Here is a 24,763-nt window from a genome sequence, read left to right on the forward strand (position 1 = left end):
GGACGGGGTGTATCTTCATGCTTGACGGGAGTTCGACTTCGTAGGCGTTGCCAATCTTCTTCGGGATCTTGAACGGACCAACAGCTTGCTCTGCTAGCTTACGACTAGGCCTATCCATCTTCATATGCTTCGTGGTAATGTACACCAAGTCGTCCTTCTCAAAATCGACCTCTCCGCGTTTCTTGTTCGTATATCGGCGTTGACAGTCTTGTGCTAACGCGATCTGCTTCTGTGCTTGTGGCCATATCTCATGTAGGTGTTCGACAAAGGTCTGCGCATCTCGGGCCTCCTCTGAGGCGAGGTCGTCCTTCCAGTCGAATGCCATCTTAGGTTCGTATCCCCGTTCCACCAAAAACGGTGACTTGCCTGTCGATGCATTAGGGAGACATGCGACAGCGAAGTCTACCATCCAGAGATGCTCTGACCAGTCATCTGGATGGTAATTCACGTATGGACGAAGCTTCTGTTCTATATACTTGTTGGCAATCTCCGTTTGACCGTCCGTCTGGGGATGATGAGCAGTAGAAAGCTTCCGCTTGATCCGCAGGATTTCACGAACGCCTTCCAGAAGTCTGACACAAACTGCGGACCTCGATCTGATACAATAGTTTCAGGAGTACCAGTCAATCGGAGTACATTGTCAGCGAACAATCGTGCAGACTAGGGTGCAGTAATCGTCTTGTGGCAAGGGATAGAGACTGTCCTCTTGCTAAACCTGTCCATAACAACCATCACATTATCTAATCCACGCTTATCCTTGGGTAGCGAGCAGAAGTCAACAGAGACATGCTGCCATGGTCGTGTGGGGATCGGTAATGGCTGCAGCAGCCCGGGTGTTTTATCCTGTCGAGTCTTTGTCCTCTTGCAAGTCTGACAATTGTCGACATATCGGTGAACATCTGCAGTCCATCCAGACCAGTAATACCGTGTGCGGAAAAGCTGAGCAAGCTTATCTTCTCCGGGGAGCAACGGCAACAGCGGAGGTCTTCTTTTCGGGACAATCTTTAGCCATGTGGCCTTTTCCTCGACAGTAGAAGCATTGGCCATTCTTGAGAAGGGCTGCACGCTCCGCGGGATCCATCTGAGGACGAGGGGACGCTGAAGGAGAGCCGGTTCCAGTCGTCTTGTTCTTATCCGTTCCTCCTCGGCCGCCGCCACCTCTTGCAGGTGGGGGGGGTTATCTTTGAAATTGATGTTCAGCTGAGTTGCAGTGTCCTGGCATCGACGTACAAAGTCTTGGAGAGTGAGACTTGGGTCGATCATGTATTGGGTCACACGGTCTTGGAGTCGCCAGACCAACTTGCGATAGAGTCCTCGCTTGCGGTCCTCAACAGGGATCTCAGCTTCCTCCGCAAGACGAGAGTATTCTGCGATAAAGTCTGCGAACTCCTCTTTCGGTTTCTGTTTCAGCTGTTCGTACTCTTGTCGAGCGTTCTCCTTGCGATTCGGGTCCTCAAAGATCTCTGCCAGATGCTTCAGCATATCCTCCGCATCAGTATATCGATTGGTCGACGTTCGGTGGAGACGGGGTCCGATATGCTTCAAGGCACGTCCTTCACAACGAGTCGAGACGTAGTGAGTCCGATGATGTGCTGAACCAGTCTGCGTTCTGAGCGAGTTTGAACTCAATACCGGTCTGCCAGCTTTCCCATCGAACTTCCTTGCCATCTGAGAGCATCGGGGGATCTGGCATCTTGGGTGATCGTTTCTGGTTTCCCTCGATCATAGGGAGTGGGACATCTGCAGCAGTAGTCGATGTGTGAGTACGGGCTCGGTTAGCTTCGACCAGGTTAGCTGCCAGTTCATCACGTTCTGCTCGGAGGCGTCGGATAACGCGTTCATTTTCAGCGACTGCTTTCTCAGACGCGGTCAATTTGGTAATACCAGGAGGACATGGCCACTGACCGAGAGGAACTGGCCAGGGCCCAAGACGAGACTAATCTAGCTCTGGAATACCTGGAACGAGCCCGCAAGGACCTCGAGGAGCAAGATGAGGAAGCCGGAGAGCGAATCCGAGCTGCTGATGAGAAGGCTGAACATCTTTAACAGACTCTCAATGACCTCCGAGCCGACGAGGTTCGACTGATTTGCAATCTCTGGTCCAGAATTCAAGCTTCTCAAGGATAGCGTCATATGCGAACTTGGGGTCATCCTTCACCCAGATCGCTGAGGTCTTTCGCGCTGTGGATCTATTAGACCTTGTTCTCGTCCTTCTTGTCGTAGAAGACTAGCTGGGGTCGTGATCCACGGGTCACAGGTCGTGTGGGTTCATTCGAGGGACCGGCTTCAGTGGGACCGGCCACGGGTTCTTCTCCAGGTTGAGACATCTCGTCAGTTCAGGAGGTTCAGTCAGTCAGTTCAGGGGGATTCTAGGTGCTCTCGCTGTCAGCAGTGCTTTTGGAAAGGCACACTTGCTCAGACGAGAGGTGAGAGATTGTGAGTCCTGCTGTCGGTTACGACACGTCTGAACGCGTCGAAATGGCCCAGTCAGGACGAAAAAGGGTTTGAAAAGGTGAAAAGACACTTAGTATCATGTAATAGAGGCCTATTGCGAGAAACAAGTGCATTGAATACGCGATACTAAGTGTAGAGAAGAGATGAAAAGAGTGAGTGAGGCCTCGCAGATAGGCTGCAGAGGCTCAGGAACCGCGCTAGGCCCGAAAAGGAAGTAGCCTCTGGTCCAGAGTGTTACAACTACAGTCGGATTTCCTGATTTATCTAAAGAAGGATAAAAATTAGCTGTGATAGATTCCTGGTCATTTCCAATTTAGAGTCTTATCATTATTGCCGCAGAATAATAACGAATCCATAGTCAAGAGAAAGTGCCTTGTTTGTATTTTATAAGAAATTATCTGCTTCTCAGTTGAAGGAGTTGAAGGAGAGGGTATTTTTAGGTTGGCGATCAGGCAACCTTTATAGCGCTAAGGGGAATGGATTAAGGCCGACCCAGGGAATATCCTGTCGGTCCTGTGAAGGTCACATTAGTCTCTAGGAACAGATCGATTCCGAGCCGGAAGACCCCGATCACACAGAACACGCGATAGCTATATAGCCAGCTCCCTATACAGGGCCGCTCGAAATCAGCTTTATTATGCTTATTTTTTGGAATTTGAAAATAGTCTTAGCCAGACCTGCATTTTCCTATCTAAGGTCTAGACGTTGTGAAGTCATTGAATATGATGACAGCCAAGATCAAGGGGCTACTATAATCTAGAGTATAACGCGTCTTCAACGATGTTCAACCAAATAAACTAAGCAAGGGGAACGATAGAAGCTAATCCTTAGCGGCCCTGAATATACCTCTTGTTTATGAAATAAGATAGTTCTACTATTGAAGGACATGGATTCTTCAGGTTGACTAGTTACCCTGTTGTAGTCAATCCACACAAGTCCCAAGTAAGACACTCACTGTGTTATCGCCCTTATTCGAAGTCACGATATCGAGAGGGCCATCTCCGTTGAAGTCACCCACTGCAACACCAGATGAAGCAGACCCTATAATGAAGTAGTCGACTGTGAAGTCTCCTGATCCAGTCCCGAGTAAGACACTCAATGAACTTTCAATTGAATTCGAAGTCGCAATATCCAGATGGCCATCTCCGTTAAATTCGCCCACTGCAACACCAGTTGGACCGTTCCCTGCAGGAAAGTTGGCCTCCGGTGTCTGGAAGCTTCCTGATCCAGTCCCGAAAAAGACAATCGTTGTGTAATCGAGGTTATCCGAAGTCACGATATCCAGATGGCCATCTCCATTGAAGTCGCCCACTGCAACACCAGATAGAGCAAGCCCTGTTGCGATGGTGGCCTGTGTCTGGAAGCTCCCTGATCCAGTCCCGAGCAAGACACTCACTGTGCCATCGCCGTCAGAAGTCACGATATCCAGATGGCCATCTCCGTTGAAGTCACCCACTGCAACACCAAATGGACCAGACCCTACAGCGAAGGTAGCCTGTGTCTGGAAGCCCCCTGATCCAGTCCCAAGCAAGACACTCACTGTGTTATCGCCGGCATTCGAAGTCACGATATCCAGATGGCCATCTCCGTTGAAGTCACCCACTGCAACACCAGATGGAGCAGACCCTACAGCGAAGGTGGCCTGTGTCTGGAAGCTCCCTGATCCAGTCCCGAGCAAGACACTCACTGTGTTATCGCCGGCATTCGAAGTCACGATATCCAGATGGCCATCTCCGTTGAAGTCACCCACTGCAACACCAGATGAAGCAGACCCTACAGCGAAGGTGGCCTGTGTCTGGAAGCTCCCTGATCCAGTCCCGAGCAAGACACTCACTGTGTTATCGCCGTCATTCGAAGTCACGATATCCAGATGGCCATCTCCGTTGAAGTCACCCACTGCAACACCAGATGGAGCAGACCCTACAGCGAAGGTGGCCTGTGTCTGGAAGCTCCCTGATCCAGTACATATGCAGGAGCCTGATGAACAAGTCGATCCAGACGGGCACTATAGAGACGCAGGATTCAATCACATTAGCTATAAGAACAACTACACAACGGTAAATCTATAAGCATAAAGGTTAGGAACAACTCACACTGTTTCCACAAGTACCACAGTTACTAGGACTGTTCTGGAGGTTGGTACAGACTCCATTGCAACAGGTCAGACCGGACGCGCACTGTCGAGCACTATTTAGTTATTGTTATTGCCACAAATATGTTGTCTCTAGGTATCCTACACATTGCCCATTACAAATAGAAGAAGCATCACAGCCTGTCATTGGTGTACAGATGCAACCCCTATTTTATATCAGCTTTCAACGGCTCTGCAGTCTTAGAGTCTTAGAGAATCAGAGATAGAGACTCACGGCGTAGTTTGTCCAAGCAGAAGTCCAAGTAAACTGGGAGATCCACTACCGTTGTCGCAGGATCCAGATTGATTCCCTGATTTTCGACACTGTGGTAATCAGTATAATTCATACAACCTCTTCAGCCATTCCCGTATCCTACCTGGGCGTCACAAGTGGCCGGGTCACAACTCCCCCCGCTCCCACCCCCAACCCCGACCCCGATCTCCCCAATATTGCCACCCCCGGTGTCAATGTCAATCCCGCCGCTATTCCCATTTCCAATACTGTTACCCCCATGGGAAACCTCACCCCCACCGTTAGGGCCGCCCCACCTTTTCAGGGCATCTTCTCCGGAGAGCGCAGTAACAGCAGTGCAGCATAAGAGGGTACGACGAGCGAAACGCATCTTTAAACAAGCGTTGGCTTAAGTTGAAAGAAATTTAGTTGTCAACCTGTCGTACTGCTCGTACGGTATCAATTATGTCCTACCCTAGTGGAGGGTGTTATAAGAAGTCCGCTCATGGTCATTAATTGACCCCTTAGGTTTTGTTATTATGAATAAGCACTTAGATATGTTGCCTGGAATGTGACAAGAACTCTCTCTCTCTCTACCACACCACATAGAACTCCGGAGGCTTACGGAATGCACCTAGATTCCGAGGCTAGGAGCATGCACGGGGCGACTAATCAGATCCCGTAGAACTCTATTCTGATTGCCGGAAAGTTTTTCTGGAATTTATTTTGCGCGAAATAGTCTACATACGCCAAACCCCTTACGGGCTGAAGGAAGAAAGGGTCACTGATTTATTCTATAGCATTCTTAGGAATATATTCAAGTATATTACATTCAAAAAATTTTTAGACCATCAAAGAAAGAATAGTGTAGACTACATATTTAACGCTATAGCTTAGATTTTAAGTCCAAAATTTTCTTTGTTACGACGAACAGCAAGACGACATCACCTTTCCCACTAACAACCTGTTATTACGTATTCAAAGGTTCAAGCAAACAAGTTTGCAAATATGCGTTTTACTCTTCTCACACATTTTGAGCTGTGCTCTTGTCACTACGCTCCTGGAGAGGATACTACAGAAATGTGGGGTGGGCCAAGGGGTGGGGGTAAGGTATCGCATGGGAATACGCAACAGAAAGCTTTGGAGTTCAAGGGACCAAAGAAAACAAAATCGCTAAAGTGGTATCGGTTTTTATTGGAAGAAGTACTCAAGTCCAGGAAAATTGCCCACAATAGTACTGCGAGTGTGACACGTCCTTAAGGCAACGCCTATGGAAGAGCCCACAGAAAAACTCCACAGGGAAAAACGTAGGTAAGTTGTCTGGTCGCTTTGTCTGATGCGCAGGGATCCACTATAGAATTTAGGGCTGCTCACGATATCGCAAAATTTCGCAAAATTGCGATATCGTATCGTTTCTATCGCAATCGCAATCGTATCGCAGAGGAAAAATTTTTGCGATACGATACGATACACGATATCGTCGCTTCAAAAATTTTACGATAAATATCGCCTATTGTATCGTCAGTAACGCTGTTAAAACGATACGATAACGATGCAGTGCTGCGATGCGATTTTATCGTTACGATAATGCCAAGCCTAGTCACGAGACCTTAGTCATGCGTCCTAGCCAATAATAGCCCTCCATTTGCGGTACCACACTCCTCCATGATTAATATATGTATCTGGTGGTGGGAGCCGGGGTGTACATGCAGTATATTTTTCTCATGCTTACCATACAAAATTATATGGCAAGCGGGAGAAAGTCATCTGTAATGAGCACTCAACTTCCTACTACCTGTAATCTTAAAAATTATAGCGTATTTGCGGTAATTAATTACTAGAAAATTGCCCGATCTGGTGGCAGATGAAGCTATTTACAAAGATATTGTGGAATTCCGACTGGAAATACTATAATCCGACGCACTAGGCCTATTTGGGCGAGTAATACCTGGCATGTCGTATCTTGTATGTTGGCTACGGTCGCATGCCGGCTAGGATCGTACGCCGGCCACAACCACCACTATAATCATCATTTTCTATCACCACAACGCGCTGAATCACTCAAAAATGCAATAAAAAAAAGAATAGCCTCTGTTTCCTATCTGGGACTAGTTTTTATGGTCTCTAGGGTCTTGTGTTGACGATGGTGGTGGGTCGACTACAGTCGTATGTCAGCCATGAATCCTGTGATAGTATATTAGCCACTACAACCTGTGAGAACAGCTGTTTATCACCACCACGATGCGCCGAATCGCTTAAAAATACAATAAAAAATAAATCAGCCTCTGTTTCTTATCTAGGACTAGCTCCGATAACCTTCTAATAATATTGAACCCCAATACTCTACAAACGCAGCCCGTAGGCGAGGATGGTGTGCAACATGAAGCTTTTCGCACACTTCAACATGAAGCTTTTCCTATATTCGTCCTTCCTTTATTTCTATATGAAGCTTTTTCTAATCGTTATCCCCAGGGTTCAATTGATATGGCTTCAAGTTCACGACCTTAGCGTATAAATACGCAGCGCAATTACCTGGCCATGAATCTTGTATATGAAGATAATATTCTACCCGAAGACCAATATGAAGATTTTCCTACCGAGACGTCTTTTTCTGAAATTCATGATACTATTCAGACAATTCCAAACGATCCAGCCCTCGATCCAATCCTCCCTTCGGAATCAGCTTCACAGACTATTCCACCGGAGCCTGAGACATCGTCACTTCTAAGTACTACAGTCTCTCGACCATTAAAACGACCTCGCAAAGCTGCAACAAGGAATGAGTGGCTATGGGACCATTTCAATGTTTCATCAATTGCACGCCCACTGGACCAATCGTACCAAGAAGACAGTTACACACGATCGTCTTATTCGATACAAAGAATGCAATTGGGAAACATCCGACTCAATCCGATCAGGCTCAACTGGGAATATGGAGCGTTATCTTCAGAAAGTATATGCTATCTCAGCACCGTCTTCTTCCTCATCTGAGTCGACCGAGCAACAGCCTTCTATCATCGAGTCATTGAGCAAAAAGCCTAAGCTGTCGGTAGCAGCTCAGCTTCAGCAGAATATCCTATGATGGATTGTCAAGGAGAAGATGGCATTTACTGCTATCGAATCGCCCTACTTCCATAAAATCTTCACCAATCTGCCAATTGCTGAGCTTGCCGAAGCCTTATTTTCACGAACTACAGTGAAACGACGACTCGAAGCGGAATTCAAACAGCAACGTCTACGCTTGAAGACAGAGCTAGCCTCGACATGCAAGTCTATCTCTCTCTCTTTCTGGATATCTGGACGAGTACGAACCATATCTCTGTCATCGGGATTATCGGTCACTGGCTTACACCGGACTTTATTTATCAAGAAAAGGTGCTTGAATTCGCAGAGTTGACAGAGGTTCACAGTGGCGAATACATTGCTTAGGTAGTATTCAGCATGCTACAAGAGCTTGGTATTGAGCAAAAGCTACTCACGATTACTGGTGACAATGTTAGTAACAACGAATCAATGATTTCAGAACTTCATGATCTTATAAAGGCCCAGTAACCAGAGTCTCAGTTCTAAGGTCTTGGTAGCTATATCCGCTGCCTTGCTCATATCCTGAACCTTATTGTGAAGGATATCCTTCGTGTATTGAGGTCTAGTGATGCCCATGAAGCCTCAAGGATCTGCGATCAGTTAAACGATGAAGACCTTTCAGCAGAGACTGCTCTCTCACGCATTCGAATCTTTGCAGTATGGGTCAGTCGAAGCAATAAACGACGTGCATCATGGACCAATATATGCACTTTTGTGCAGATTTCTACTGCATTTATCCCATGTGATGTCGATACACGCTGGAATTCGACATACCTGATGCTTGAGGCTGCCCTTAAAGCAAAACCCCAGATTACTGCATACCTTGAAGCGCAGACTGAGCTTCCTCGGTTTACTGTGGAGGATTGGCATCGTCTTTCACAGCTACATCGGGTCTTCTATCTGCTCTACAAGTTGACTCTATCTGTCTCTCGAAAACAGCCTCATCTTACGATGGCAATCCCTATTTACTACAGTCTTCACAATTTGCTTCATCAAGGTGCTGATAGAAGAGGGATATTTACAGATATCGACGACGATATTGCAGCTGCATTCCATCAAGGTCTTGCTAAGTATCAAGGGAAACAGACCTCTTTCAATTCCTCAAAAGAGCTGGCCGAGGTGGTCGACCAGAGGAATTCGATCGCAGCCGGGCAAGTTCGCCAGCGGTCGATATTATCAATTCCATCATTATCCTCGAGACTGGTGCCAAGTCATTGCTATCATTTCTACCCTTTTCCCGGACTACACTGCAATCGATCTGTGCTACCGTGCCTTGTTAGGTTGGATTGCCTTTGGAGATAACAGTGAAATGAACGCATCGATTTTGATGTGTCCATCGAGTTTCACGAGGAACGCTAGAACAGTCCAAAGATGGGTGATAGAAGTTGGCTCATCATTAATTAAAATGCTCCATTAATATAAGGCTTGAAAATTAAGGATCACTATCTCACGATATCAACTCACGCGGGTCCAGCTACGGGCCAGAGTAGCCACACAACAAAGGAATACGATACCTCAAGGAGCTCGCGTCGCAGAATCCTAGACACCACGACAATAGTGGATTGCAAGTCAATGATAGAGACTGCACACTCGAGCCCAACCATCGTGACTGTACGCTAGAACTAAACCAACGGGCTCAAGACACTCACAACAAAATGAGTTGATACAATTGAAGATGACACGCGCCATCCCGACAAGGATTTGGAGGCAAGCACGGATAGAAGGTTAAAGAGAAGCTCCGCTCCCCTTTTGTGAAAAATGAACGTATACGGCTATGGCGGGTTACTTGCACGATAGCTTCGGTCGTCGTTGTCGTTTGGGGGCCGTGTCATCAAAGGAACGGCATATTCCTCTCTCCCTAATATTCCACTGACCTTAAGGTAGTCTCAGTTTGGCATAGATATTCAACCATGATCTATAGATTAGAGCAATCCGGGATGTGTCGAAAGGAAGTGCGATACCAGCAGGCCACCTCAAATATTTTACGAGTGATAACATTAAATATCCTGATATGGCTGCTGGATCACCAAAGTGAATTGATTTTTTTCATTTGTATGACCTTGGATCAGGCTCATTGCACCACATCAGGCTTGCTGCTTACATATAGTCACGAGTAGATCCCTGTTGCCCCTTCGTTAGTCCGTTAGCATCCGGGAGTCTGTAGGAGATACTGGTACCATATGTTGAGGGTTTAAACCAATAAAGGCAACAAATATCATGATACTGAGCAGCGAAGTCAAACCCTGCAAGCGCAATATACTGGAAAACCTCTGACGCTCAAAGAAATTGTTCCCAATCTCTAGTTTGACTGAATACTCGTGTTGCCTGAATTGCTGGAAAGATGCAATAGAAGAGAGCCCATAAATTTAGGCCCTCTTGCGTACAGTACGGAAGACATCTGACTGCTTTGCTGATGTTGAATGCGGAAATTTGATGTGCCACATGCTGGGGATTGACCGTCTCCCTTGTTTGCTTGTGTCCCTTGTTTGTTTGCGTCCTGTCTTCTGGCCCGCCTCGGAAGGTGGGATATCTCCCCCCCCCAAACGCTGCTAATCTCCCCACGCCGCGATTTCCGGGCACGTTGACAACACTGTATCCACCTACTCTATAATGTCAATTGTCAGCTTCAAATTTTAAGGGCTATGGCGAGCTGTGATTGAATTCTTTGATACTACTATTGTTAGATCTATGTCATAGAATCGTGCTCGCCGAAACCACCCTTCGTTTGTTCTCTTTCCGATCTACGCCATCTCTATCCAGATATGCCTGAGTCTCTTTGCTAGGAAGCACATATTAATCAGCCTTCTCGACAGCGCATAAGCTAACAGCCACGAGTAACAAACCGAACTATATCCCAAAGTCGCCAAAATTAGCGCAACATAGCAAGCGCCGCGGCCTCATCAATAGTGCTAGCAAATCTACCGCCAAACCTAGCATGGACACAAATTGCTCAACCCATTGTCGCCGATGCCTAGAGGATTATAGTAGCGCCATGCTCGCACACATCCAATCCCAGATTTTATCACTAGTTGGGCTAGACGAATGTTACGAAACAACCGACAACAATGCAGGCGATGGTATCGTCTGCAATGAGCTACAGCATCAAAGTCCTAGCACTCCTGGTACAGACATGATTGAAGTAGCAGGATGATGCACTGGGATATTCAAATTTTATTTAATCTTGAGCTAGCCGGCTATTGTTGTGCGCAGTCGATATAGTGACCATCGTATCCGCGTACCTCGGCACGAGAGATAATGTTTTGTATATCAGAAGAACTGGTCATTACATTTTGTTTAGTTGGACCCTAGAACGTCATCAGCCGCTAGTCCAGGGTAGAAATGAAGTTATTGGAAGCCTGGGGGGGAAAAAGGGGGGAGAAGGGTATCAGGGAGTGCACAGACCACATTTGTGCCGACACAGCCAATAATATTTAATAATATTTAGCAAACACCCTGTCGGGACTCACAGTAACGGTGGTCAACTGATAGTTTTCCTCAGTGAGGATGTTGTTTGTCCATATTCATCAGATCAACTCACTGATAATTATTTCTTTTCTGTACTGTTCTTCAGTACAGTATTCTCGCAAAAACAAAGGGAAAATATTCGTACCAAGCCGGACACGCGCGCGATATACGACATGCCCATCTCGCTCACAAGCTCGGATTCAAGTCCCCGGAAATTGAGGGACTGGTTAACAATTATCTGGATCACCAAATCGCACGGTCGGCCCTTCTCCAGGCCCTTCTCCAGGCCGAAATCGATACGATGACCAGCACTTTGATGTTCTCGTGCGTCAAATTGTGGATTGTTTTACCGAACCTTTTCCAGATCAGCCTGACCCATCTCAAGGTCTTTTGACAGACAGCACTTCCAAGACGCACGGTCGTTCTGCGGTTTCATAGACATGCGTCCATACACAAGTTGCCCCCTGCTATTCCAAGATCGTCCGCCTGCTGGTTTTGAGGTTGCCGATACTAACTTTTTGTTCGACGGTGTGTCCATTTGGCTTTCTTTGGGAAGTCGCCTAGCCTGCGGGCTGCCAAAACGAGAGAGGCTTTTGATGAGCATACTGTACAGACCTAGGGATGGAGAAAATGCCGCCGACGCCGCTGTTTGTGGAGGTGGACGGCCCGCCTGGCCCTTGCGGCCCTGAACGGCAAACGGTTACACGAAATGAACCATCTGAGATCCCTGCAGTGAAAGATATGACGTCGTAGAGCGCCAATATGTTTCCCACTAAGCAAATAACTCCGACAATGAACTTGAACCTATGGAGCTAGACTACCTGGACCCGGAAAATGAGTATTTCATTCTACACAGTCTAGGTCAAAGAAGTCCTTCGGATGGAGATCACCCTACTCCCAGAGAGTGCGGCTTTGTTCCTGATCTGCACCAGCCTCATATCACAACAGTTACTTCACAATTATTATGGGGCAGAGTCTTCCGCTAGGGAAAGAAAGCTAACTTGTTAGGGCTCCTACTACCCAACGCCAAGGTTTATTACAGACCAAGACTCTGAGAAGACAAGGGAGGGCATCGATGTCAAAACCGCGCGATGAGGATTTCAAAAGGCAGATACTGCGGGTCAGGCTATCCATATATATGTTATTGGTCTTCATTTTCCCTGTTATATTCCATAGATGTCTTGGAAGAAGACGGTTGCTGCTTGATTTTGCATATACGCAATGCTCGCACCTACGTTAACAGCGGCCCTATCTGATAGACGTCGTCTCCCTCTCCTTCCAAGCTATCCGAGGCAGTCTTTCCTCTCCGGATACAGTTTGTTTTTAGACGGGCCACGGTTCATACGTCTGCAGCCTTTAGTACTTGGCCCAAAGTCAACAGACCTAAAGCTTTTGGCATAAGGCCACGTGTATTGCTAGAATATGCGGACCTGTGAAATCGACGCCGAAAATGACAGCATCTGGTACCAGAAACGGCCTGCTAGACTACCATAGATGTTCTTCGTAGTCAACGCTCCCAGCCCCAGCTGTAGCTCATGCCACCGCACGACGCACTCCTAATCGTACCATCCAACATCCGACGGATTTCTCCCATTGATACGCCCATATCACTGCTGGCACTATATCGTGCGATGGACTTGAAATTGGTGCCTCGGATACCACCCCTACTATCAGAATCATTTTATCTATCTTGATATATTTCCCACCGATAAGGAGATACCTTATAAGGGAGGCATTTGAATTTTATTACAGATAATTGAAAGATACCAAAGTTGTCCTACTCTAGGGTATATTGTCTACCACGAACTAAATTGGTTATGGTTTCAACGTCCTGCTAATTCGCGCCGGTTCAATCCACCAGCCTCATGCACCTGTGTTACCGGATTACCATCTACCTCGTAGGTCTGTCCCGTATCTGCCTCATAGGCATGTTTCGTATACCCTGTTGTATACATGAGTTTTGTAAGGGCGGTCTCAGGACTGGCCGATTTTCCCTCAGCTGCCAATATTCTATCTGGAGGGAGCGCGGTGTATGTCGGCTCTGGAGGGCGAGCGCTGTCCCCTTGACTGCGTAGATGTCACCAATAAAGTTTCGATTTCTGGTCTAGGTACTCGCACCCAAGCCTTAGTCTTAGTTCCAGCAAGTGCAATGTCAGCACCGCCACGACCATCATTGGCGTTATGATCTTGTAGGTTTTAAGATTGCTTTTGGACAGCGAGATAACCCAACATAAGCTTCGGCAAACCCTATTTTTCGACACAATTTACTCCAAGCAGAAGACCCCCAAAGCCCCAAACAAACCCAAAATTCATAAAAATTACATAAAATCTGTATCAAGACACTTAACTAGGAAGGTCTTGGCATTTTTATGCTTAGGTCTTTTTTTTAAGTTCTTGGCATTGGGTTTTGGGTTTAAATCTTCAACCCAAAATGGTGTTTGCCGAAGACAAGCTATAATACTAAAGATACTAGATAAATTGCATTGATTATGCATTTAAAGTGGACCTTCGTATATGTTTATTTCATCTACCCATGGGTAAGGCCGGCCCATGGCCCAACCCACGGTGGGCTTGCTCGATAGGACCCATTTGGCAGCTCTTCTGGCAGGGAGAATGAAGAGCCGATGGTGGCAAGGCCAAGAATAAGTAGAGACTTTGCAAGCATTTGGATAGTGTAGAAAAAGATCTTGGATAAATACCCGAGGACCAAGTAGAGTAGAGAGCGATCGATGTGTGGATGAAGACTTGCCTTTTATATACTCGCAAAGAGGTATTCATCAAGACATTGCTTGTCGATCAGCTATACTCCGTACAAGAAAATGGGATTAGAGTAAATACTGGGGGTAAAATTGAGTTTGCGGAGGAGGGTCGTGCCCCTGGTTGAGGCTGGCTGAACTAGAGGCTGAAGAAGAAAGTCTTGCGAACTGCAAATTCTTGGGAACCAGCTGTGGTTAGTCAGTCCCCCCTGTGGTCAGCACTAAGATCCCCACCTATTACAGGGCTTAAATTTGACTTTAAACTTCCAATTGGCTAATAGCTTAGCCTTTTAAGCAAATGCGACTGTCGATCGGATCCTTCATTTGGAAGTGGAAAGTGGGTTAGCACGACCCCCCACCAATGGTCGAAGCAGCAAATCTGCCCAAAACAGCTACATCTCTTCTTTCCATACAATATACGAGCCCTTCCAGGTGTGGATCTACCGCGTGATTCCTTTGGTCCTAGACAAACTCTCGGTTAGGTTTGTCACTTGTGAATACTAGTAGAGATAGCAGCTTGTACGCTAGCATCCCAATCACTCAGGAAATGTCCCCTGGGATTACCGGCGGTGCGCAGATACCAGCCACACTCTGTTGGCTCGGGAGCAGCTACACCATGAAGTCCTGCAAAATTGACCGCCAACTCTGGTGAAATTTTCGGTGAAATGTTAACCCGCGGCTGGAACGGCCAGTCATCACGCGAGATAATGGTAGTATCCAGGCTGTCTATAAATCGTATTACGCCGAAAATGTCGATTATTCCCAGAACTTTCTTTGTGATCATATTCAGCTGGCGGGGTCAATTTCACGGTCCAGGCCACTCACAAGCCGTTATTTAACGCTGATGTCGTGTCGACGACCCACTTCCTCCCACCAAACTCTCGGCACCCCCTCAAACAGCTAGAGACTTGAAATAAGTGCTTGGAATGATCAATAAATTGACATCTTCTGACATCAGACAATACAATATGATTATTCCATATCATCCCCAGAATAATCTCTCATTTTATAACGAAGCACATCGGCACAATTGAAGGATTGCGTAAGGACCAATATTTTCTCACTGCATCTCATGGGGTTTGTGTGGAGCTGATAATTCTGCTAGCACACTCTTCGCTGGAAGCTCTCCCATTTGAGCATTTTGCGCTGGTAAATATGCCTGGTGCTCTGAGAACTCCGGTGCTTCTTCTGTTGTATTCCAGTAGACAGGATCTGCATTGCTCTTTCGCCTGCGACTGACGAACCAAAATGCCGCCGCTGCAGCCAGAGCCAAGCCAGCAACGGCGCCAACTACCGGGCCCGCGATCCAGGCCTCTGAGGATGAGTGATGTTCTGATGTCGTTGCAGCGGTTGCGGTTGGAGTGGATGTTGATGTCCCCGTATGGCCTGGGGACGCGTTCGTGGCAGAAGTTGCGGTGGCAAGGTTCTCTAAGCCCGATGACACCGCCAAGGTGTTGTACTTCAAGTTGAACGAAGATATGGAGGCAGTCGTGGCGAATACTGAGGAGTTGCTGTTCGTGCCACTGGAGATCCATGTGCTGGTCGAGAAGTAGCAAGAGGCACCGAGCGTAGACCCGGTCACGTTGCAGTCCAAAGTCCCAGTGACGATAAAGATAGTTTTGTTCCAAAAGCTGGTGACATCGTAATGGAAGTCCTGGAAGGACGGACCGGCAGTGAGAGTCTGGGGTAAGAGATAACCAGAAGAGGTGCATTGGCTGGTTGCGCTAGATCGGCAGTCAATCTGAATCGTGGTGGCTGTGGCATCGGCACTCACGACACTTCCTTCCACGTTGTTCATGTCCATACCATGCAGGCCCGGGAAGAGAATATTGACATCAGTCGACTGCGCTATTTTGGCCGCCACCATGGGTATCATAAATGCCATGGCCACGGCCGTAATGTGGATACCGATACTGTGAAGGGTCATCGTGTCATGGCTGGGAAGGACGGTAGAGGATATTTCAAGTCCCAGTCTAGGGGATTCACCTTTTTAATAGCGGCTGCGATCATCAGTCCTAGCACAAGGGTCCACCATGGCCAGTTGACTTGTCAGTACGTGGTTAAGTGTGAGAAGAGAGGACAGACGGACATGGAAACTCTATCATTATTATGATTGGATCACAGCAATTATTGGGAGATGAAATATTTTATTTATCTTTAAGATGTGGTTCATCGATCCTATGAGTGTAAAAGCGCTTGGAGAAGCCCAAGTAAATATCAGTACAAACAAAGATGAACACAATCCCGAAGCAAAAGTTCTATCAGATGAAAACAATCTACATTGAATTCTCTCATTGATCTCTCAAATTGTGAATTAACATTGTAAAAGTACTCAGTATGCGAATGTGGGACACAGAGATGTTGGTACTGTAACATTAGGGCTGCCACCTCAGCTTAGGGTTCAAAGTGGATCCCGACTTCGGGAAGCAAAAAAGGGGGACGGGTTGGAGATGAGAGGAACGTGCAAGCTGAGGACTGGGTTGGGGGGCTAAATTGGGCTGAACACGAAGTCAATCTCGAGGAGACTGTGGACTACAGTAGTATTTGGAATTGTTTTTGATTTTAGTTTCATAAAGACCGGTATGGTCAACGCTAAAACCCCGAACCTATCATAGGGCTTATATTTAAATTTTAAACTCCACTTGGCTTGTAGCTTAGCCTTTTAGGGGGGTCAAGAGGCAGATCAAATTGTGGAGACACAAGGCATCTTCTGATGGAAATCACATATCAACTGCTGTTTGAGGCTGAGCTGAGGCGCCCATGCAGAGGATAACAGCAGATCACCTTGATAGGCTCATTTCCAACGCTTTGGTCAAAGGCGACGAGCGATCGACGGGGGTCAAGCAGTCGACCAAGTGGCCGATGTGACAACGCAAACTGAGCCGCACTTCCCCATCGTCCTCGAAACTAAGCACGCACAACAGGTCGAGCCACTGACTCCCAATGTGTTTCTGCTTCGCTGTGTCGATGAAAGAAATCTAGGAAGGCTCAGTACCCCTCGATTAGCCATATGGTAAAGTTCCGACATGTTTTCATCTCTCCCAGCTTCATCCTGTTCGACCAAAGATTAACTGTCACTGCATTAGAGACTTTCCGTTATCCGACAGGCATGATACGGACCCATACTTGAACGACTAGGTCATTGCAGCATTCGGCGACAACAAAGAGAAGCATAGCATCGACGGCCATCGAGTAATAACACGGTTTCCCCGGAAGCCGGGTCAACCAGTAATGCCTCAAATCATCCGCCACAATCTAAGTACCAGCTCTGTCAAGCCCTGGTTGTAGTTGAGCAAGCGACACCGGGCCGCAGCACTGGATCTACTCAGATCTCTGGCCGCGAGAGCAGTCGTTTTCAGGTCAGTTCTTAGTTTTCTCTGAACAAAATACCATGAATACCTCCTCCATTGAACATTCTCGATCTAAGTCGCGCTCAAAATCCCGATCTTTACCACTCTACTCGATGCGCACTCGGGGAACCTCACGACGGGGAATAACTGATAGTATGCTCGACACCATTGTCAAGCGAGGAAACAAGTCCGACGAAGATATCGAGTCGCACCTCTGTTCCGCCCAGGAAGATGGAGGCATAATGGAGACAATGTCTATTGAGGTAGTCACATCTCTAAGGCTGCCTGCCAGCACCGAGCCACGCTCGCCCGCACAGACCACATGGCACAGAAGAGCACAGGCAGGTATGAGAATCGTATTGTATAGATTGATTTTAAACTAAGGCGCTATTGGTCAATGGCTTCTTTGTTACCATAATGTAATGTTCCAACAGTCTAGTAAGTATCTGGATTTGTATACAAAGGAGACTTTATGTGGTGTAACGGAAATACTCTGTGCACGGAGTCCTAGAGCAATAATATATTCGGTACCGAGTACGGAGTCACTAATTGGACCTAGATTTGTTAAGGTAATTCATGGAGTCTCAGCCGTGTCCCCTTAGCACGACCAAACTTAACATAGGACTAGCCATCGGCATAGCCCGCATTCTGTTTGGCCCCCACGCGGGTGATTGTTTTTTTCCGAACCTGACCGCCAATAATTATTACTGTATTTTATACACTTTTACGACTTTAACATACAGTGGCGTCTCATTAGTATTTGCACCCAGTACATCCGTCTCTGACCGCTTTTTCATACCGCCTGCCTATTACTATTACGCGCGTTAGTGCACACTGCGCGCAGTAACATGGAAACAGTTGACGATTAGGCATTTAATTAATCAAGCTAAGACTATGCCCCATCGTGTAGAGGAGGTTATTCTATATGAAGGATGGCACACTAATTAGTTACTTGGTACTGTTTACAAAGCTATTGCTGAAGTTCTACCGGCAGAAAAAAGAGGTGGAGCTCGGGCCTTCCGAAGTACTGGGGTGCAAATACTTATGAGATGTGACTGTATGTAAAGTATTTATTGACTACTTGGTATGATGTAATTTATTTTTAGCGGTCATGCTGCTAATGTCTAACATTGGACCTCCAAAGTTCCGGCAATGCCTGCAGGCAAATCAAATACCGCATGATACCCAAACGACATAGACGTTAGTCTCAGGCGGAATGTTGCATGTGCATGACCCCTCATTATTGACAATTTCCCTGAACCAACTTGCTGGATATTACAAATCCACGTGAGAGATGCTTTGCAGGTAGAGTGTTCTAGTGCACAACCAGCTTTCAAGTCCTTTTCTTTCTTTTTCTTTTTCTTTTCCTTTTTCCCCTCGTGCCCTTGTTCAAGTGAATCCCACAACTGCAAGTGGCGATAATCATGGCAGATACAGAGATAAAGGTGTTCTCGCCAGATTTGAGGATTCAGACTAATTCTGTGTCCTCGACGAAGAATGACAATGGTATTGTGCTCGTCCCTCAACCAAGCGATGACTCGGAGGACCCATTGGTAAGAAACACCCTACCATCAAAATATGACAACCCTAATGGTCGTAGAACTGGCCAATGCACAGGAAGTTGCTTGTGTTCGCCTCCATTTGCCTGGCTGGTTTCGCAGCCCAGATGTCGCCGAATTCCAACCAGCTCACGTTTATCTATCAAATACCGGCTTATCACAGCACGCAAGCCGCGCTACTTAATTCTGTGGCGGCAGGTCTTGCAGGCTGGGTTGCCGGTCCGTTCTTTTTCATCCCCTTTGTTGCGGTAGTCGGTCGCAGTTCGGTTGTGCTCTGGAGTCTGGCGGTTATTTTTGTATGCCAGATCTGGGCGGCCGAGATGACCGGTCCAGATGATTATATCTCGTTTACTATCTCGCGGCTCATCTGTGGCCTTTTCGGTGGCATCCCCGCTATCCTGGGCAGTGGGTACATCATGGACATGTTCTTTTTGCACCAACGAGGCAAGGCATTCGCAATCTTTGAAGTGCTTATTATTTTTGCGGTTGTTGGTGGTGGCACCCTAGGTGGGTTTATTGCTGAAACTAAGCCCTGGAATTATGTCTTTTGGTGGACCCTGGGCCCCGTTGGCAGTGCCATCGTGGCTGTTTTTCTCTTCGTTGAGGATACTACATTCCCTCGCCGTGATTCCATGCTCAGGCGTGCACCTCTTCCGAGGAGCTGGTTTAAAAACCGTGTTGCAACCTTCCTGCCTGGCACAAAGACTCAGCCCTCTAACAAATGCAAAGAACTGGTAAGGCACAAGCCCTACAAGAGAAGAAAAACCAAGACTAACGAAAAGTCACGATCTCAGGTCCGCCGGGTAATCATTCCATTCCAAATCACATTTTCTCCTATCACTCTTCTGACGGGTACATACATTTTTATTGCCCTCGGTCTTCCAATTATGCAAGCCTCGACACTAGCAACCTACCTCGAACCACCCACCGAAGCAGGCGGGTACGGCTTTTCATCGCTTCAAATGGCATTCTTCACCATGACCGCCTGGGTCGGCATCATCGGGGCGCAGGTCTACGGCTTCTTGTTCAACGATAAGATACCCTTATGGCTGGCTCGTCGCCGTGGCGGAACATGGCACACTGAGTACAGATTGGCCAACACTGTCCTACCGAGCATCATCCTCCCCATTGGACTGGGGATCTACGGCGCGGGACTGGAGTATCACCTCCACTTCATGGTTCTGGCGCTAGGCTCGTTCCTGATCTGGTTCGGTGCTCTGCTAGCTCTTCCTGTCTGCTACAATTACATCATCGAGTGTTTCTTGCATCACCCCGTTGAGGCCTCTGTTTTCGCTCAATGCCTACAGAGTCTCATTTGGGCTGATGTCTGTTTTCATTGTGACGCAGTGGCAGGGCTCTGTTGGTGTCGGATGGATGTGGGGGATGGGTGCTTTCTTTATACTCTTCGTGGATATTATTATGCTGGGGATCATTCTCAAGGGTCACTTGGTTCGAAAAGTGGACGGGTAGCCTGAGCAGTAATATTATTGCCACTGAAGATGGGGCCAAGATCAGTATCATTGCTAGTCAATTAAACGGGGATGGGCTTTATAACGATGAAAGGCTTATTTGACGGAGTCGGTTATCAAAGGCTTGATTCTAAGATTGATCAACCAGCAAGTTGAACTGAAAGAGTCTTTGCGGCGCCGATGGGACCCTAAGAATGACCGATTCAGTGAGGACATTAGCTCATGGCGAGCGTTGTGGGACATATTTTGGGAGATGTTGGACCGGTGCGACTGCTCAAGGGTATATGTCATCCTGGATGCCCTTGATGAGTGCCAAGATAGCGGTATGGCCGACTTCTTGAGACTCATTACCCGAAATGGTCTTGATCAACCTACCAAAATCAAATGGCTCCTGACTGTAAGGACTCGGTATGAACAGAATTCATGTAGTATTGACGAAGAGTAATAAAGCCGAAGAAAGGAAAGAGAGGTAAGCTCTCGCGCGATTGTTATGGTACAGATGGAACAGACGGTTGTGATCGCGTGATCGGGCACGTGACTCCGACAACACCGGTTCGTTACAGTAGTCAATAGCTATGTGATAAGTCTTCAAACAGAAGAATTCGTATCCCCTTTCGCAGTAATTTCTTCCTGGGCGTCGGTCTCTCTTCAATTTATTCCTGCATTTGCAAAGGGCACTAGAATTTTGAGCACTGACTTACCTATTCACTTCGAAATACTCGGAAGGTTTCGTGGAACCCAGTGCTCTTCTGTCCAGCTCTCAGCCCCAGCATCCCTCAACTCTTGCTCGGCCAGTGAATATTCTGTTTGCCCATTACGCCCCTCCTTGTGTTTGAAGTCTTGCTCTATCTCAGCATTCGTCCAGAAGTAGAATATCACACACGTCTTCAGTTTTTCCCCATCGTCTGCTTTCGTTTTATCCCAGAGTCCTATAGGGGTGCCTGCATGTGCAACCGTCACACCTCTGCGTGCGTTGGGCATAACAGTGACTTTAGATTCGAGGGCTTTGACTCTAGGCTCCTCGTGGCTTTCCTCCAGGCCCATTGAAGCTGAGAAGTGCGCACATATAAAAGAGATACGATAGCTTGGGTTCCTCAACCATGGGCTTGGAAAGTTATAATTAAACTCGTAGACTTCTGGCGGAATTGATGAGTATCGACATAATGCTGACAAGTAGGTCTTGTATGATAACGAGGCTCTGAATTGATTCAATTCCTCTTGGGATGTCCACACTAGCGAATTTAGTATCTTTGTCACTCGTTAAGGGAAGGGATATTACATGTGATCAGAAGAACATCATTTAAATGTTCTTCGATTCGCCCCCATTTAGAAGCATAATGCCCGGGACAATCTTTCAGGTTCCGTGCGAAATCTCCCCAGTATTCGTCCTCCAGACTTGCGGTCTCAGGCACGTAAAATTTGGTAAAGACCATCAGCCGCGGAGCTGGCATAGCTGCTTATTCAGACTGAGGAGATCAAGAAAACGATAACTTTGGGATATTAAACGTAGTATCTCAAAATGTTTCGTGCAAGTGAAAAGTCCAGCGCGCAAATAAACAAGAGAGAGCGGGAGTAAAAACGGAAAGCGACGTCAGGCCATCGGGGGGGGCGGAGGAGCCAGGTTAGAGGGGTTGGGGGCCGAGGGAATGGGGGCCAGGGGGCCAGGGAGGGGACTGGGGCTGGGGGCTGGGGGCTGGGGGTCAATGCACCCGTGGCGTTCAGCTTCGCACTCTTACAAAGTACATACTCTAGTACACAGCACTTTCATCAGCATTCTGATTTACGCAGATGAGACAAAAACAAGCGGCTGTTAGTATCAATGATTCCATACTGTTCTGGTTGATGTTCATCTGGAACTGATCTATTCCTGAAATTCATTCCGGAGATATGTCAATTCCTCCCTAATTGAAGCCCTTCGAACACGACTTAGAATATTCAGCTACTGCTCCAGTAGCAATATTTTGCAGTGCAGATGATCGTCGGTCACCATCTAACTCGAAACGCCTGATTCTTCATGGCTTCTCCAACTTGAATTCGTCCGCATTAAACCTGGCTCAACAATCTACCCCTGAAATAAATAGCCCCAAGCAGGACTCGTAGACTCTCTATAATTAGATGAAGGTTACGAATCAATGCGGTTCACAAGAAATTAGCGGCCATCCCCTGCTAGTAATCCCAGGGCATTTCCGTAAAGATAAATCCCCAATGTCCCACTCCGTTTTCTGATAAAAAGGTCATTCTCTCTCACTTCTCCGAGATTAGACGAAAATCACAACATATATTTCTACTAGGGATCGGAGAAGTATGTCATCGATCACCGTGAAGATTTTGGCTTTCTGGCTTTTTTTTCATCCCTGTTGCCTTTTCAAACGAGATTGGTAAAGTGTTTGAAGTAAAGCAAGGAACCGAGAATGGCGGTTGTGACTCTCACTTATCGGTCCTTACGCGATAGTGGACGGAATCTCAAGCCATGGTCTCCGCCGGTATTTCTGCGTTTGCTGACGCAAAGGGTGACGCTGATGACATAAAAACAAAGAACGCGAAACATGCTCTTGCGAAATACTTGGGTATTACCGATGATACGTCCGATGTACACGTGGATCAAACCAAGGGTAAGACATCAGGCCATCTCTTACTACCCTTTGGCCATCTTCAAGCCAACTATTTCATTACTTGCCTGAAAGGTACCATCTGCCGGATTTTGGCTTACAATAAATACTATAGAGGTTCTCGAGGATGTTCAATCGTTTATATACAAGGAATTCTCTACTCCAGGAGGCATGCCGTGGTTGTTTTGCGACAGCTCCTGGCTGGAAGAGAAATCTAGGACAGAAAAAATTGAAGAGTGTGATAAAGAGGTGGAAAATCAAAACTCCGAGGAATATGGATCGCAATTGAAAGCAGACGGAAATTTGGTGCCATACTGGTCTTCAGACCTTGATGAGTATATTATAGATGATGCCCATGGAGAAGGAGGTTTATGCGGTGATTTGGGCGAACTGGGTGTGACCCAAGGTATCACGGCGCGAAGGACCGTCACATTATGCCCGAGGGCCTTCACAAGAACCGACGTACAGGCTGATTTCGGTGTCGATGCTCAAGGCAAAAAGCTTAGCGACGTGCTCTCTAAAAGTGCGACCTTGTTCCATGAGTTATTCCACCTGGTTATTGGCAACGACGCCACTATAGATGCGACTTGTACGTCCACTAGTACTCTGTGATGTAACTTGAATCCGAGACATAGCTGACCCGCTTAACAGATAATCTTGGGACTCTTTTTCAGCATGTTGGAAAGGGTTACACAGTACCTGCTAAATCTGAATGGGACGGTCAACGAGGTGCTTTGAGAAACAGTGGTCGCAAGACCAATATTGAGTTGGTTCGCACGAATCCTGAGACTTGGGTGTTCTTCTGCACCGATTACTGGTATACTCTCAACAAGAACTTATATTGGGATACGACGGGAGTATCCAAGACAGCTTAGAGATATCATTTGGTTTTGATCTCGAAATTGGAGACAACGTTGTCCGGGTCGGGCTTGGTTTGTCTGCAGTGAAATTCTGTTATCAAATTTATCTCCAAGCGCAGTGTCAATAATCATAGCTGAAGAACCTTTCACTATTAAGGTCAGATTATTCTTTTCACAATGACAAACCAGAGCTGTCTCACAGAATTTGCTCGCAGTATACTCATTGGCAGCTATATATTGAGTCTATACAATTGGTAATTAGAAAGATTATAGGTGGTGGGTGGGGAGACCTGACTATAGGCTGTAAAAGAAAATCCGAGTCGCTACCTAGGTAGTACCTAGTAGCTATTGTCGCAAGGTTTGTAGTAGCCACTGGTCTAGACTGTATAGAGAATTATCTAAGAATTGTATGTACTTTGAGAGAAGGTAAATAAGATCGGACCAGACAGTGATGATGGTAAAAACATAGTTTTGTACAGCGTCAGGTGAATGACCAGTTCTCGACAAAAAAAAACACAAAAACATACAGCAGCAGGGATTCGCATGTGGTCACCCACCATACTACTAACCTACCGGCGTGTGGCTAAAACACAGTAAGTAGTGCGGTGCGTGCCGCCCGGGTGAGAATGGGGTGCGCGCCGCTTGAGCGTCGCGCAACTCTGGTGATTAGGGTGTTTTGGTTTATTAAGTGATGCTTCAATGAGGGGAGTTGATTGTGTGTTGTGTTGCGTGTGTTGTCTAAGATACAAGTGAAGTGAGAGGTAGGTAAATGTATGCACGTGATCCAGCCTCAT

The 24,763-nt window shown here is 46.9% G+C and overlaps 9 protein-coding genes across 9 annotated transcripts; 4 read left to right on the forward strand and 5 right to left on the reverse strand.

Annotated features, from left to right (window-relative positions):
• Positions 1-1,941: 1,941 nt before the first annotated feature.
• On the reverse strand, positions 1,942-2,327 carry N7509_000530 (uncharacterized protein; the record flags this gene model as incomplete). Its single annotated transcript, XM_056625167.1, has 2 exons — positions 1,942-2,082; positions 2,199-2,327. 2 exons carry the CDS (start codon positions 2,325-2,327, stop codon positions 1,942-1,944), a joined length of 270 nt encoding a protein of 89 aa, XP_056493749.1.
• Positions 2,328-3,349: 1,022 nt separating this feature from the next.
• Positions 3,350-4,332, reverse strand: N7509_000531 (FG-GAP repeat domain-containing protein; the record flags this gene model as incomplete). The annotated part of the gene is made up of 3 exons (XM_056625168.1): positions 3,350-3,358; positions 3,410-4,256; positions 4,316-4,332. The coding sequence occupies 3 exons, from the start codon at positions 4,330-4,332 to the stop codon at positions 3,350-3,352; spliced, it is 873 nt and encodes a 290-aa protein (XP_056493750.1).
• A 3,023-nt stretch (positions 4,333-7,355) lies between these two features.
• N7509_000532 (uncharacterized protein) lies at positions 7,356-7,899 on the forward strand (the record flags this gene model as incomplete). The annotated part of the gene is made up of 2 exons (XM_056625169.1): positions 7,356-7,545; positions 7,670-7,899. 2 exons carry the CDS (start codon positions 7,356-7,358, stop codon positions 7,897-7,899), a joined length of 420 nt encoding a protein of 139 aa, XP_056493751.1.
• Positions 7,900-8,258: 359 nt separating this feature from the next.
• On the forward strand, positions 8,259-8,905 carry N7509_000533 (uncharacterized protein; the record flags this gene model as incomplete). Its single annotated transcript, XM_056625170.1, is given in 3 exon segments — positions 8,259-8,365; positions 8,399-8,772; positions 8,784-8,905. The coding sequence occupies 3 exon segments, from the start codon at positions 8,259-8,261 to the stop codon at positions 8,903-8,905; spliced, it is 603 nt and encodes a 200-aa protein (XP_056493752.1).
• Positions 8,906-13,189: 4,284 nt separating this feature from the next.
• Positions 13,190-13,540, reverse strand: N7509_000534 (uncharacterized protein; the record flags this gene model as incomplete). The annotated part of the gene is made up of 2 exons (XM_056625171.1): positions 13,190-13,433; positions 13,485-13,540. 2 exons carry the CDS (start codon positions 13,538-13,540, stop codon positions 13,190-13,192), a joined length of 300 nt encoding a protein of 99 aa, XP_056493753.1.
• Positions 13,541-15,182: 1,642 nt separating this feature from the next.
• N7509_000535 (uncharacterized protein) lies at positions 15,183-16,049 on the reverse strand (the record flags this gene model as incomplete). The annotated part of the gene is made up of 1 exon (XM_056625172.1): positions 15,183-16,049. One exon carries the CDS (start codon positions 16,047-16,049, stop codon positions 15,183-15,185), a length of 867 nt encoding a protein of 288 aa, XP_056493754.1.
• Positions 16,050-18,896: 2,847 nt separating this feature from the next.
• N7509_000536 (uncharacterized protein) lies at positions 18,897-20,501 on the forward strand (the record flags this gene model as incomplete). The annotated part of the gene is made up of 3 exons (XM_056625173.1): positions 18,897-19,025; positions 19,073-20,286; positions 20,339-20,501. 3 exons carry the CDS (start codon positions 18,897-18,899, stop codon positions 20,499-20,501), a joined length of 1,506 nt encoding a protein of 501 aa, XP_056493755.1.
• A 704-nt stretch (positions 20,502-21,205) lies between these two features.
• Positions 21,206-21,544, reverse strand: N7509_000537 (uncharacterized protein; the record flags this gene model as incomplete). The annotated part of the gene is made up of 1 exon (XM_056625174.1): positions 21,206-21,544. One exon carries the CDS (start codon positions 21,542-21,544, stop codon positions 21,206-21,208), a length of 339 nt encoding a protein of 112 aa, XP_056493756.1.
• Positions 21,545-22,970: 1,426 nt separating this feature from the next.
• N7509_000538 (uncharacterized protein) lies at positions 22,971-23,984 on the forward strand (the record flags this gene model as incomplete). Its single annotated transcript, XM_056625175.1, has 3 exons — positions 22,971-23,112; positions 23,225-23,698; positions 23,761-23,984. The coding sequence occupies 3 exons, from the start codon at positions 22,971-22,973 to the stop codon at positions 23,982-23,984; spliced, it is 840 nt and encodes a 279-aa protein (XP_056493757.1).
• Between the last annotated feature and the right edge of the window lie 779 nt (positions 23,985-24,763).

Source organism: Penicillium cosmopolitanum (genome assembly GCF_028827165.1).
Source record: "Penicillium cosmopolitanum strain IBT 29677 chromosome Unknown utg000003l:1.0-3747932.0:1.0-3751027.0, whole genome shotgun sequence".
NCBI classification, from domain to species: Eukaryota; Fungi; Ascomycota; class Eurotiomycetes; order Eurotiales; family Aspergillaceae; genus Penicillium; species Penicillium cosmopolitanum.